Below are 14,733 nucleotides of genomic sequence, written 5' to 3' on the forward strand. Positions count from 1 at the left end.
AAGATAGCTGAGTTATCTAACAGATGTGTCCAGAGTGCTGTTAGATAAATCTCAAACTCATTGGTGATAGGGCTTTAGGGATCATCAGGGCATAGACCATAGTGAAATTACAAATAAAATAGAACCAGCACAGTCAGTCTCAACCTACAGATATGATTTAAGGACCAGTGGTCCAGTGCACAGTAAGTCCGTGGAGTAGGAGCAGTGTGTCCACAGGAGAATGGTGTGGCTCTGAAGCCGGAAGAGAATAATTGTTCTTCTTTATTGGCCATCTAAGGCCCAGACACACTTTCACTGGGCTCTCACAAAAATCTCTTGACCTCCATTTTGCATATTAGAAAACAAAACAAAATTGAAAAACAAAACAGTCTTGGAAACCTGAAGATTGTGGAGCCTGGGATAAACCATTCTACAATTACAAATAATACAAGGCCTGGTCTTTACTGTTAGCACTCAGCAGGCAGATCTCTGTGAGTTTGAAGTCTGAGCTACATAGTGAGTTCCAGGTCAGACATGGCTATATAGACCCTGTCTCAAAAAAGAAAAAAAAAATTCAAAAAACTTTGAGTTGTGTTTTAAGAATAGAATATTTAAAAAGTGAACTAACTGGAGGAACCAACTTGGGTCGCCTGGTTAACACTATCCTGGCTGTAGTTTTTAGTATCTCCTAATAAAATTAGATCCCTCCTGTGGAGACTGGACACACTCCTGTCATACACAGCAAGTGAGGTTTCACCCTGATATGTGACAGTCTGCTCTACTCTAAGGGATGTGTTCTTGGAGGCTCATTTGATATTACCTTTAAGTCTGATACTCCAATTCCATGGGATACATGAAAATAATAGAACCAACTAATGGGGGAATACCACTCATTAGCAGTGTCCACAACACTAACTTGTATACAGACACTGAGATTTTGATATTGTGCCGAGTTATTAGCATTCCAGCCTGGTGGAGTGCTAGACCAGCCTGGAGTATATGAGACCTTGTCTCAAAACAAAACACCTTGGTTCCTAGAAGCAGATAATCCACTCAAATGGAAAGACGGGTAACTTTCCCTGTGCAATCCACCACTCAGAAGTATGCCTTATTTGAACAAGGGCACCCCCAAACTTGTCTTTGCAGCCCTGTAGGGCACCTCAGAAACAATTCCAAACTAGAACCATTGCGTCGGCAAGTCTGAAACAGAAAAGTTGAGAAGTAGCAAGATTCGCAAGGTCCGATGGGAAAATCACAAGTCCGGAGAAAAGAATCTTAACTCTGGAATAACATCACATGCTTGGGTGCTTTGGGATTATAGGAGAGATTCTGAGCGGACGTGCAGGAGATCACAGTGCACTTTGAAAACTAATGAATCAACGGGCCGGTTAGCGTTGTTTTATTTCATGCTTACGGTGGCTGTTACCAGTAGGTGGTAGGGTTCACAGGGGTAGGGGGCAGAGGGCAGGGCTCTGAAAAATGCGAAATGTGGATGGGGTGAGGACAAACACGAAGTTTGGGGTTTGGGGAGAGAAACCTTCAAAGAACTCATTTAATTACAAACACACACACACCAAAAATCCCACAAACGAAGGCTCTCTCAGTCTGGAAGATGCCCAGGGTACTTAAAAGAGCACAGTGCAACCCGCCCGTGCCCAGCCCATTTGCCAGAACCAATCCCAGGAAAAGAGAAGTGTTCTTCAATTTAAAAGCTCTTTTGCTGTATTACCTTCAAGTCTGATGTTCTAATTCCATGGAATACATGAAAATAATAGAACCAACTAACGGAATACCACTCGTTATCAGTGACCCGCAACATCGACTTGCGTACAGACATTGAGAATTTAACCCTAAGTCTTACACTTTTTGGTTACTAGCCTCCCAGTCCACAAGCCTTAATCAGATGGCGAAGGCTGGGGCGGGACTTTTCTTGCGGAAGTATCGGAAGTGACGCGTCGGTCTCGCGAGAAGCCGGACGCGCGAGCCTCGGCGGCCCGGAACCGGCCTTGGACGGGCGGCGGACCCTGAGGCGGCTGGCGCTCCCGCCCCATGGAGCGGCCCCCGGGGCTGCGACCGGGCGCGGGCGGCCCCTGGGAGATGCGGGAGCGGCTTGGCACCGGCGGCTTCGGGAACGTCTGTTTGTACCAGCACCGGGTGAGGCGGGAGCGGTGGCGCTGGGTCTGGCTGGGCGTCCCTGGGACACCGGCTGTCAGTCAGGGTGGCAGAGGTGTGGTTGTGCTGGGCAGTGCCAAGGGGCCGGTGAACGAGTGCGGGTGAGACCGCTTGTGAGCCTGGGTGGCCGAGTGCCAGGTGTGTCTCAGGTCCCCGGACAGTGAATGAGATGAAGCTGTTGCAACTGTCGAGTGTGTGTGTGTGTGTGTGTGTGTGTCTGTCTGTCTGTCTGTCTGTCTGTCTGTGTGTCTGTGTCTGTCTGTTTGTCTGTGTGTCTGTGGTGACGAGGGGTATGTGTGAACGTCGAGTGTGTGTGCGTGTGTATAGTGACGAGGAGTATGTATGAACGTCGAGTGTGTGTGGTGACAAGGGGTATGTATGAATGTCGAGTGTCTGTGTGTGTGTGTGTGTGTGTGTGTGTGTGTGTGTGTGTGTGTGTGTGTAAACAAGGAAGGTCCTTCCTGGTGTCCGGAGTTGAACCTTTGGAGACATTGGCAGACTCTGGTATTGGAGCGTTCCAGGCAAGGAACAGTGTGAGGGGAAGGTGGTGAAAATGACCTTTGCTTCAAAGGGAAAGAAGTAGACTGAGGGGTTTGTTCTGGGAAAGACAGCTAAAATCAGGCTCGGGAAAACGTTTAACCGTTGGCAACAACAGTTACTCATACTCTTTGAAGATTTGTGAACTAACGGATCTTTTCTCCGGAAAAGTAATACCCATACAAACCAGTGCATTACCCTCGAGGGTTTGGTTTTCCTGAAGAATGTGGTGAGGTGTAGATTTTGAGCAAATTATCATTGGTCTGGAAGCTCCGCGGAAGGCTGTATCTCCAACCTGGTCCAGTGTGAGAGTTAATGCACACTATCACAAGTGAATTTGAGGCCAGCCTGGGTGGGCTTTATATTGTGGTCAAGGGCAGCCTGAGGTATGTAGGAAAAGACTGTCTCGGAAGTAAACATAAGCTCCATGTAATACCCTGGACACTGAAACCAGCAGCCAGAGGGTATTTGAAAAACCTAGTTCCATGGAATACTTTAGAGAAAGAATGTAGAAGCCAGGCATGATGGGAACACTTGGGAAACTGAGTTAGGAGGATTGCCTTCAGTTTAAAGCCACCATGGGCCACAGAGAGACCTTTTGTTTAATGTGTATATGGGATGGTGATGTAACTCAGTGGCAAAGTACATGCCCAAGGTCCTGGGTTCTGTCCTCAGCACTGCAGGTTCAGTCTGCCACACACGGAGCAGGGAATAATAGGGTCGAGTAAGATTTAGGATTGCAGGGATTGCATCTGCTAAACATATCCAGAGGGTGCATGTAGGTTATATTTGAACATAGGGCAACTTCGCTATGTTCAAATACATTGGGTAAGTGCTTGAGAATCGTAATTCAAATTAGGAATCCAATTTAAAAGCTCTAAAAAGTAAAGAAATTATCTTAGTGTTTTCAGACTTTCTTCCTGCCTCCCTCTTCCAAGTAACAGGAACTATAGACTCATATTACCACACACAATTTAGTTTCATTTTTTAAAAAAACGGGCCTTTTTGTTGTTATGCAACTATAAACTTCCCAGAGAATATTTTCTGTAAGAAGATTGACTTTCACAGAGTAGGTGAAATATAAGCCAAGGTGTTGAAGGATCTTTTGTGGTTGGGACCTATTTAAAGTAGATAACTTTCTGTCTCAGAATTTAGGGCTTATTGTCTTAGCTGTGCTGGAGTCTCCATGGTGGTAGTAGAATCTTATATAGGATATGACTACTGTCAGATGCCTATTTGCTTATAACGAGAGCTGAAAGGAGTACGCACTGTGGCAGAGCCAGCTCTTAGTCTCTCTTCCCCCCAACCCCTGCGCAGGGACAGTCTGGCTTTTAGCCTTCTTCCTCCTCCGGGTTTCTAATTCAGACTATCCTATCTAAGCTGTCTTGCTCCCCGCTTCCCCTTTCAGCCCCTGGGTCCTGCTCTCACCACTCATACAGTTTTTACCACACCTTTGGCTTGTAGCAGAAATGTCACATGTGATGCTCTTTTGAACTCTTTTTTTTTCTTTCAACATTTATTTATTTATTATGTATACAGTGTTCTGCCTATGTGTCTGACTGCAGGCCAGAAGAGGGCATCAGATCTTAATACAAATGATTGTAAGCTACCATGTAATCATATAACTGGGAAATGAACTCAGGACCTCTGGAAGACCAGCCAGTGCTCTTAATCGCTGAGCCATCATTCCAGTCCCTCTTTTGAGCTCTTAATGCATTATAGCTTGTTTGGTTCTGACTGTGTTATTAGTGTCAGAATACTACGATTATTTCCTGAAATGTGCATAGGATAGTTTTATTTTCATCCAGAACTGGTGAAATTACTAATCACAGGCAAGAGGTCTTAGGTTTGTATTAGGGTACTTAAACAGCAGTACACTTGTTTGGATGCTTTTCCATGTCATTTGAAGTGCAAAGATTAGGATCTAGTTTTGGAGAGTTTGTTTGTTTTTGTTTTGCATTAGACTTGGTCATGTGAAAACTATTTCTTGCTGTTTTAAGGTTAGGGAGCCCTGAATTATTTTCTTCTTTCTGAATATACTAGAATTTGGGACCCTTATTTCTTGTCTTGACTAAGCATGGAGAAGAAACTTGTTGGAGAAATGGGACCTTTGTATATTTCTAGTAGTATGTGGTTCTAAATCATTAACATATGTAATCTTCTGAAGAGACCTGTTGTAGCGTCCTTCTTAGTTTTTGCTTATATACCATGGTGTATTTGACAGCTTCAAATCATTGGTTTAATAGAATTATGGTTCATGTAACTAATGTTGACTAAAGCGGGCTGTGGATAATATGTTTAATTAGTAAAGCTAAAAAGAGTGTTTATTTTCCTGTGTTGACATTTCTTTGATTGTAAGTAAATTTGTACAAGAGCATGATTTATTCATATTTTCTATTAATTTTTTATTTTGACAGGAACTTGATATCAAAATAGCAATTAAGTCTTGTCGCCTAGAGTTAAGTACCAAAAACAGAGAACGATGGTGCCTTGAAATCCAGATGATGAAAAAGTAAGTGTGTGCTGTGACTTCGAATGCTTCGGTTTTATAGCCCAGCCGATTTTCAATAGTAGGGAAGGAGACCAGGGTCCACTTTTCTCAAGCTCTTTTTGGTAATGTCATTTTGTCTTGAATATATGTGTTCTACTTTAGATAGTTGTATCACATTATGGCTAAAAGAGTTACAGTTTAAATCAGCTAGACAACATTCTCAACCTGGCTCTTTAAGTCTGTCTTCTGAATATTGAACAACTTTATGACTAGTATATAAATCTTCATTTCTTTTTGCACTTAACTTTTATTAAATGATGAGTCTAATGCTTTGTAGATAATTATTCCAAAATTTTATAGCTCAAGCTGAATATTTAATATCTGTAGTTTATGGCTGAGTTAACTGTGGTTCTAATTCAAGGCCTCTCCTGAGACATCTCAAAATGTTGACTTTAGAGCTGCCATTATCTGAAGGCGTGGCCAGGGCATGAGTATTAGCTTCTAGGCTCACTCACACAGCTATAGGCCAGAGGCAATAGTTCTTCAGTAAGGGAACCTCTCCACAGGGAAGTGCACATGCTTTAATGGCATGGCAACGGGCTTCCCCCGAACAATTATCTGAATGGAGGAGAATAAGAAAAAAAGCTATAACAAAAAAAAAAAAAAGAAAAGAAAAAAAGCTGATGTATCTCTTCTGAAGATTTAAGGCAATTTTAAATGAAATATGAAGTCATATTTCATTTTTTTCCCACTGCATTTTGTTAGAAATGAGTCGCTAAGAATAGTGTATATGCTTAAGGAGAAGAGACTTGAACTTTTGAGGGGACCGTGATATATTTAGTGTGCGTACATGAGTAGTGTAGTTTATGTTACAGGTCATTCCTGGAGTTGTCATCACAGCTCTGTATCTGCACAGTGCCCTGTTCTGTAGATGAGAAATGAAACAGTCATACAGCTGGTACTGGATTTGAAATGAGCATTTTTTGAGTTTAGTTTGTGCTCAACTCATTCTATTTTGGCTTTCAAACTTGGCTACATGGCAGAATTAACAGGGAAATTTAATAATATAAATTCTTTTAGACCCTCATGCACTTGTCTCTTTAGTTCCTGGGATATGAGATTCTACAGTTTCAGGCTCTGTTACATTGTGAGGATGATCAAAGAGATGATAATAGATTGTTACCTTAAAAAAAAAAAAGAACTATGGGGCTGGAGAGAGGGATAAGCAGTTAAGTGTACTTACTGCTCTTGTGCAAGATCCAAGCTCAGTTTCCAGCCCCCATGCAGTGGCTCATAACTGTCTGTAACTCAGTTTCCAGGGGATTCAATGCCCTCTTCTGACCTTCAAAAAAAAAAAAAATTAAGAGCGGTTGAAGTCAGTAAATAATGTGAGTCATACTTATTGAAAAAAAAGCTATATTTGTATATATTTGTATTTATATTTAAAACTGGAGGAAAATGTCCAGAGTTTTAGGGTGATGATTGTGATTGTGGAAGAGGCAGTGTGATGTAGGCTTTGGTACCAGATTGTCCGGTTTAATGTCGTCATTGATAGCCTGCTTGCCATGTGGTGTTATGTTACCTCTGTGTACTTCATTTTTCTCATAGATGATACTGTTAACAGATATACTTGTGTTAAGATTATTGTGACAAGTCAGTTGACACATGTAAAGAGCGTACTGCTTGGCACACAGAACTATAGTAGCAGTGATGGCATTTTTTAGGTATATTTTCCTTGTAAAACTTGTTTATTTTAGTTAGAAAATTCAGAAATTAATAGCTTATTAGTCTTTTAGCTAAGATTAAATGCAGTACAATCAGAATTAGAATTTTGTAAAGAAAATCAGTCTTATCTCACTAGTTAATCCCCAATTATTATTTCAAATTCAGTCCTTCTTCATTGGAAAACTTTTTTTTATTGTAATTTTTTTTCCTTGTTAGGTTGGACCATGCAAATATCGTAAAGGCCTGTGATGTTCCTGAGGAATTGAATTTTTTAATTAATGATGTGCCTCTTCTAGCAATGGAGTACTGTTCTGGAGGAGATCTCCGGAAGGTAATATGGATGTTTTGAGATACTGAGATAGTAAATCACAAGCTTTAACCATGTCTGAATAATGTAACACGATCATCGAGAATAAGGACAGACAACTATAATCCTGTCACCTGTTCTGTAAACACACTTTTATTGGAGCAGGCGCTGTGCATGTTTCTGCTGCTTTTGTCCAGCTCTAGAACTGAGTAGTGTAACAGAGGTTATATGGCTCCCATAGCTTGAAGTACTTAGTGTTTGCTCTTTACAGAAAATATTTGCTAACCCTCTCTTAGTGCTTCCTATTGCTGTGATTAAGACCACAACCAAAAACAACCTGGGAAAATAAGAGCTTATATGTGTCCTAATCACAATCAGTCATTGACGGAAACCAAGACTGGGACTAAAGTGGAAACCGAGAAGGAACACTGTTATTGGCTTACTCTTCATGACTTGCTCAGGCTGCTTTCTTATACAACCCAGGATCAACTCCTGCCCCGGTGGCACTTCCCACAGTGGTCTGGGCCCTGTCACATCAGTTGTTAATCAAAAAAATGTCCCATAGACATGCCTACTGGCCAGTCTGATAAAGACATTGTCTCATATGAGGTTTCCTTTTTCCAAATGACTCTAGCTTCTGTCAAGTTTGACAAAAAAAAAAAAAAAAAAAAAAGACCTAGTAATTCCAGACACCCTAGGTTTATTGTTGTTATTGTTGTTTGTTTTCAAGACAGGGTCTCACTGTGTACCCCTGGCTGGCCTAAAACTTGCTTTGTAGACTAGGCTAGCCTTGAGATCTGCCTACCTCTGCCTGTAAGTGCTAGAATTAAAAGCTTGTGCCACCATGCCTAACTTAGAACATGCTTTTTTATTGTTGTTTCCAAGGTGGGACTATGTTGGCCATTTTAAATAAAAATACATTTGTGAGACCTATTAAAAAGTTGTCTTTTACCTTGTCAGGTACTGTTGGCGTATGCCTTTAATCCTAGCACTTGGACAGCAGAGTCAAGCTGATCTCGGAGTTTGAGATGAGCCTGGTCTATAGAGCTAGTTCCAGGACAGCCAAGGCTACGCAAAAAGAAAGCAATAATGAAAGTGTTGTTTTTTATATTATAATTATTCTTTCTATTTAATTTTAGATGTATCTGTCTTTGCCAGCATTTTTTAGTTTCAAATACAATTGCCCTTCTCTTTACTTTTTATGAGCCTTCTCGTGAAATTTACTCAACCTCAATATGGATTTGGTGACTATTTTCTCCCCTATATCTCATGTCATTGTTACTATTTTTGAAACAGCCTCTTTCAGTGTAGCTCATGTTGGCCTTGAACTCATGGTGCTCCTGCCTCATCTTCCCAAACACTGGCCTTATAGACATGCACCACTGTGCCCCAATCCTTTTATTTTATTTTATTTTTTTCAAGACAGGGTTTCTTTGTAGCTTTGGAGCCTGTTCTGGAACTTTCTCTGTAGACCAGGCTGGCCTCGAACTCACAGAGATCTACCAGAGTGCTGGGATTAAAAGCGTGTGCCACCACCACCCTCCTTCTTATAATTTCTTTATTGTGATTTTTTTTATTTTAATATTCTTTGATAGTATATTAATGTGTGTTGCCATTGCTACCCGGCAATAGTATAAAATTATAGACTTATTTATTTGCTTGTTTGTTTATGTTTTTCTTTAGCTACTCAACAAGCCAGAAAATTGTTGTGGACTTAAAGAAAGCCAGATACTTTCTTTACTGAGTGACATAGGTATGTAACTAATATTAAAATATTGTGATTTAATTAATGTGTACTGCTTAGAAGTTAAGGAGAATTGTCTGTATTTTCTACAAAGCATGTTTGTTTTTAACATTTATAAAAAATTAGAGAAAAAAAGCTGGGTGGTGGTCGTGCACCTCTTTACTCACTGACTTGGGAGGCAGAGGCAGGCGGATCTCTGAGTTCAAGGCCAGCATGGTCTACAGAGTGAGTTCTAGGCCAGCCAGAACTACACAGGGAGACCCTATCTCTAAAGACCAAAAGAGAAAGAAGGAAAGAAAAAAGAAGAAGAAGAAGAAGAAGAAAAAGAAATCCATTTCCAGTGTTAATTAAAGCTAATACATTTTTGGCATTTGTTTCTATTTGGGTTTTTTGTTTGTTTGTTTTTTTGATTATGTAATCTTGTCTAATAGATGTTTGAATAATAACAAAAAAAATGGTATGAACTAGCAATCATTTCCTCCCCTCTCACACCTCCCCCCCAATGCTCTTATAGTAGTTTTGTTTATAGTGGAATTAATCTTTTGGGGAAAGGTCCTCAAGTTATCTTGGAATGAAATTCTCTTTTTAATCAGAATTACTACTGATAATCCCTAAAGTAACTATGATTTAGACCTTTGGGAAACCTTGGAAGCCAGGCGTGAGTTTCCTTGTGTGTCTACTGTTGATGCTCATCAGCCAGATGTGAGTTTCCATGTGTGTTTGGTATTGATGCTCTTCATAGGTCACAGGCAGCAGAGTCTAAGAATGTGATTTAGGTTAGAGGTCAGGCTTACAGGTTGAAGCCTGTAAAATTAATTGTCTTGAAAATTAATTGTTTCATTTGCATTTAATATTGATTTCAATAAATGAGTTTATATTAAAAATTTCAGAGTTTATTTGATGTTACTGAATATTTGGTGAAGAAAATCTGAACTATTCTAATGTTGATGATGCATCATACTAATGTGTGTGAGAGTATGTGTTGTTGTATGTAGTACATGGATGTGATTGTTGGTGTACACTCACCGGAGCATGCATGTTAAGGCTGGAACAGCATGTCAGGTGTCTGTTTTTCTCCATTTGATTATTTTGAAACAGGATCTCTGCCTGAACTTGAAGCTCAACATTTCGACTAGGCTGGCTGCCTAGCCAGCTGCTGAGATATCCCTCCCCCACCTCTCAATGGCTCACTTTTACCCACTGAGCCATCTTTAATCCTCTGGACATAAAAATTTGTGTATCAGTGTAGATCTATGCAAACTGTGAGGTAAAAATTGAATATGGCTGGTTATGGTGACACTCACCTTTAATTCTGACACTCGGGAGGAGAGGCAGATAGATCTCTGTGAGTTCAAGACCAGCAGGCCAACCTGGGCTACACAGTGAGACCCTGTCTAGAAAATGCTGAATGTGCTGGTGCATACTTTCATTCTCAGCACTTGGGAGGTAGAACAAGAGGATTAGGAGTTGGAGGTCATCCACAGCTACATAGGGAATTCTATCTATGCCAGACAGGGCTACATGAAACTCTGTCTCAAAAACACTAACAGTAAAACAAACAAAAAATGTGAGGTGATTATCTATACAGTATTTTCTGTTACTTAATAATACACTTGAAATTTTATGTAGGATCTGGAATTCGATATTTGCATGAAAACAAAATTATACATCGAGATCTAAAACCTGAAAATATAGTTCTTCAAGATGTTGGTGGGAAGGTAGGTGAAACCTTAAGACTGCTTCATGTCTGTTGTTATACTCTTTCTGATAATTCTTTAGAGATTTGTGTCCTTATTCATTCTGTATACATAGTACTTTATAAGGTTTCTATTGCAATCCTCACTGTATTGGATTATAGGGGCCTTTTAATTTTAAACTTATATTATTATATTTTATGTGTTTATGTACCACATATGGTGCTTGTAGAGGATGCAAGAAGAGGGCATCAGATTCCCTGGGACTAGAATTGCACACTATTGTGAGCCACTTTACAATGTGTGGGTGCTTGGAATTGAACTTAGGTCCTCTACAAGAACAACAGGTACTCTTAACTGCTTAACCAACTCTCCAGCCCTTGAACTGTAGTTTTGTGGTTAGATTTTTGTCTTCTCTATGGAACAGTGGTTCCTTAGAGAAGCATCTGTCTTGCTCATCTAAGGACTAGGAATGTTGATTTAATTGTGTAGGAAACTGCCAGAGACTAGTTAACTTGATTAAGATATATGGTTAGCCAGGCATATTACCTGACATCTGTAATCCCAGCTTTTGAGAAGTTGTGGCAAGAAGGTTGCTGTAAGTTTGATGACAGCGTGACCCTGTCTCAAAAATTAATAACAACAACAAAAAGATTAGCAAACAAAATTAATGCAAGTTAAATAGTGATCAGGCAATCAGACTTCACTCTTTTGTGTTGTTCCATAGCCTAGGTTTTTATTTACTATCTCCTCTCCAGTTTTATAAAAACATTATTGCCTATGTATGTATTTTTTTTATGTAATTTTTGAATTACATCTATTTTATTTATTTGTTTTGTGTGCATGAATTCATGCCTATGCTGTGACCTGTGTGCAGATCATGACACAATGTAGCAGGATTTGTTTTCCCATGTGATCCTAGGATCAAATTCAGGTTATCAGGCTTTCTGACAGGTACCTTTATCAGCTGAGCCATTTCAATGGCCCATATCTTCATTTTTTGCTGTGCTTAGGATTTGCTGTGCTCCCATACCTACCTGGGAGCAATCTGTCACCAAGCTACATTCCCAGCCTACCTTTCTTTTGCAAATATTTCAATTATTTAATAAATATTATGTCTTAATATTCACAGATATTACATAAAATAATTGATTTGGGTTATGCCAAAGATGTTGATCAAGGAAGTCTCTGTACATCTTTTGTGGGAACATTACAGTATTTGGTGAGACAATATTTCTTTTATTTGATTACTTAAAATTTTCATTATTATTTCTTAAGGCAGTGAATTTAATAGTTCAAGACTATAGTAGCTCTTTTCTTACAGTGTTGGCACTTAACGTTCCTTTCTATTTTAAGGCTCCAGAGCTCTTTGAAAATAAGCCATACACAGCCACTGTGGATTATTGGAGCTTTGGGACCATGATATTTGAATGTATTGCTGGATATAGGCCTTTTTTGCATCATCTGCAGCCATTTACTTGGTAAGAATTGATGAGAACTTTGGCATAATTAGTGGTAATAGGAAAATTTCTATTGTTTCTATTGTTCTGTTGTTTCCTTTTCTTTTTCTATAGTGGTGAAATTTAACAGAGAATTGATTGAAATTAAATGGTAAGAAACCTTGAGAGTATTTATGAGAATCAGGTTGTCCACTAAGCTGCTTTGTTTTTATAGGCATGAAAAGATTAAGAAAAAAGATCCAAAGTGTATATTTGCTTGTGAAGAGATGACTGGAGACGTTCGGTTTAGTAGCCATTTACCTCAACCAAACAACCTTTGTAGGTGAGTGTGGACAGTTAGGCAGTTTTGAGAATAGTTATCTGTTTCAGGTAGCATTATCCAGTAGACCTTTGTATCAGGATGAAAGCATTGTCTGTCTATCACTTGAGGCTTATTGAACTGGCTATGTGAAAGGTAGGTAGTTAGGGGTGGAGATGTGGCTCAGAAGTACAGTGCTTGCTTACTTAGCATGCTTGCTGACTTGCTTCCCAGCACTGCTTCGGCTGGAAGAGGAGAGTGGTTAGTGTGACTGAGGAACTGAATTTTAAATGAGTAGTAAATTTAAATAACACTGTGAGTAGTGATTATCATATTGGATAACAGACGATGTGTAACTGAAAACTATTGCCTATCAGTGGATTGCTTTAAAAGCTAAGAAAACCCAAAGAATAAAAAAGTAAATGGCTTTCCTGGAGATTGGAGTTGGACTCGTCTTTTGGATTTGCCAGTCACAAAGTGATATGGGGATTTGGAACTGTTTTTTTTATGGAAGAAATTTGTTCCTTATCATTGCATGAATTATTTGAAAGTAAGATATAAATGTACTGATAAGTCATAGGCAAGTAAACGGACAACATGTGAAGTTGCCTGTTTAATTGGAACATAATGATATTCATACAGTTTTTGTTCATTTTTCAGTTTAATAGTAGAGCCCATGGAAAGCTGGCTACAGTTGATGCTGAATTGGGACCCACAGCAGAGAGGGGGACCTATTGATCTTACTTTGAAGCAGCCAAAATGTTTTGTATTAATGGATCACATTCTCAACTTAAAGGTCAGTTCTAATGGAGTTTGTTTACCTGCATTGACTTTAGCAAGCTGAAAATGAGCATAAATTTATTGTAGGAGTCTTTTCCTGGTGTCTATTTTAAAATGAACATTATATTCTTAGAATGGATACTTTATTTCTTTAGCCAAGTTTTTCAGGTGTCATCAGGTGGTCCAAGTAGCCTTTTAAAGTATCTTTGGAATTTCCCTTTACTATATTGATTGGTGCCATTACCACTTCCCTCATTTAGATTTAATTGTACTGGGTTTGACTTGGTGAGGAAGGCTTCCACTTGGCTCATGTCTGTTTACTTTGCTGCTGGAAGGCCAACTTTCAGCAGGTCAGAGAAACTGGGGAGGATGTGTGGTGTCAGCAGAACCGCATCCACACAAAGGCAACTTCTTCCTGAAGGCCAAAGCTTAATTCTTCATTTCATTTTTCTCTCTGCTGTTGTTCCCCTCTGTTCCTTTTCTGTTCTGTTTTTTTTTACCATGCTGTTTTCCTTCTACTATTCTTATTTTTCTTTTACCCCTTTTATACCTCCTAAGACAAAAATTTCTATGCAAGAAAAGATTACCTCACAACCAGAAATTACATATTTTCCAAAAACAAATTAAAATCTTTACACAGGAAGAAATCACATTATGATCAAAAGTTGCATGTTTTTCTTAGAATCCCACAAATAGTTTAACATTTTCATTTGTATTAATTTTTCCATAATAACATCTTCACTCCAAAGCAATGATTTATTTGTAATTGATTAACAACTTTCAAGCAAGCCAAGTATATTTCAGCCAGTTCCCTTTGTATCGGCAGGCAGCTCTTTGCGGTTTCAGTGTAGTAGATTCCTATCCTATTTCTGCTCTACAGAGCTTTAAACAAGTGATCTAGGTAACCATTTATCTTTCTTTACACACAATACGGTCATTTAATTTCGTTTTACAACTTTTTTTTTCAAGATGTATACTGGGACCTGTGATTAATTCTGTAAACTACATGACCAAGAAACTCAGACTTAATGTTGGGTATGGGGATGTATTTATTTTCTTTACTCATCAGCTTGTTTTTCCACAGGCAGAGTTCATGGGTCTATAATGCATGAAACTTCTTTTTTCTTATTTTCCATTTTCTGCAAATCTCACATCTAACAAAGGGAAGATGACTTCTAGCCTATTTTTGTCTGTTTTGTATTATTATTGGAGCAATTGGCAGAATAGCCTAAACCATTTCCCCAATCATCTTTATTAACTGTCTTAACCACCTGTATCTTTTAGGCAGACTCAGAAACCATAGATCTAACTAATCATTGTTCTTATAAAAATCATCTTTATTATGATCTTCCCAGTGAGGACTGAAATTTTCCCATGAAATAATTACACTGTACTACATACAGTGAAATCCTTTTACATAGTAATTACATCATGCCAAATACAGCATGAACACGACAGTAGCAAGCAGGAGAAAGCACAGCAGAAGGAAGGGGCGTTCTAAAACAATCCTCCTCGGGCTTTTCCTCTCTAGGATGTACCCATCATA

The 14,733-nt window shown here is 39.2% G+C and overlaps 1 protein-coding gene across 1 annotated transcript in view; it reads left to right on the plus strand.

Moving 5' to 3' along the window:
* Window positions 1-1,976: 1,976 nt before the first annotated feature.
* Window positions 1,977-14,733, plus strand: part of Chuk (component of inhibitor of nuclear factor kappa B kinase complex) — a 36,759-nt gene continuing 24,002 nt past the window's right edge. Inside the window, exons 1-9 of the mRNA XM_048439185.3 lie at window positions 1,977-2,133; window positions 5,106-5,200; window positions 7,121-7,235; window positions 8,895-8,964; window positions 10,585-10,673; window positions 11,782-11,871; window positions 12,006-12,130; window positions 12,324-12,431; window positions 13,068-13,203. Of these exons, the coding sequence (XP_048295142.2) occupies window positions 2,029-2,133; window positions 5,106-5,200; window positions 7,121-7,235; window positions 8,895-8,964; window positions 10,585-10,673; window positions 11,782-11,871; window positions 12,006-12,130; window positions 12,324-12,431; window positions 13,068-13,203 (933 nt within the window). The 5' untranslated portion in view covers window positions 1,977-2,028. The remainder of the gene's footprint in view (window positions 2,134-5,105; window positions 5,201-7,120; window positions 7,236-8,894; window positions 8,965-10,584; window positions 10,674-11,781; window positions 11,872-12,005; window positions 12,131-12,323; window positions 12,432-13,067; window positions 13,204-14,733) is intronic.

Source organism: Myodes glareolus, chromosome 7 (genome assembly GCF_982192425.1).
Source record: "Myodes glareolus chromosome 7, mMyoGla1.1, whole genome shotgun sequence".
Taxonomy (NCBI): Eukaryota; Metazoa; Chordata; class Mammalia; order Rodentia; family Cricetidae; genus Myodes; species Myodes glareolus.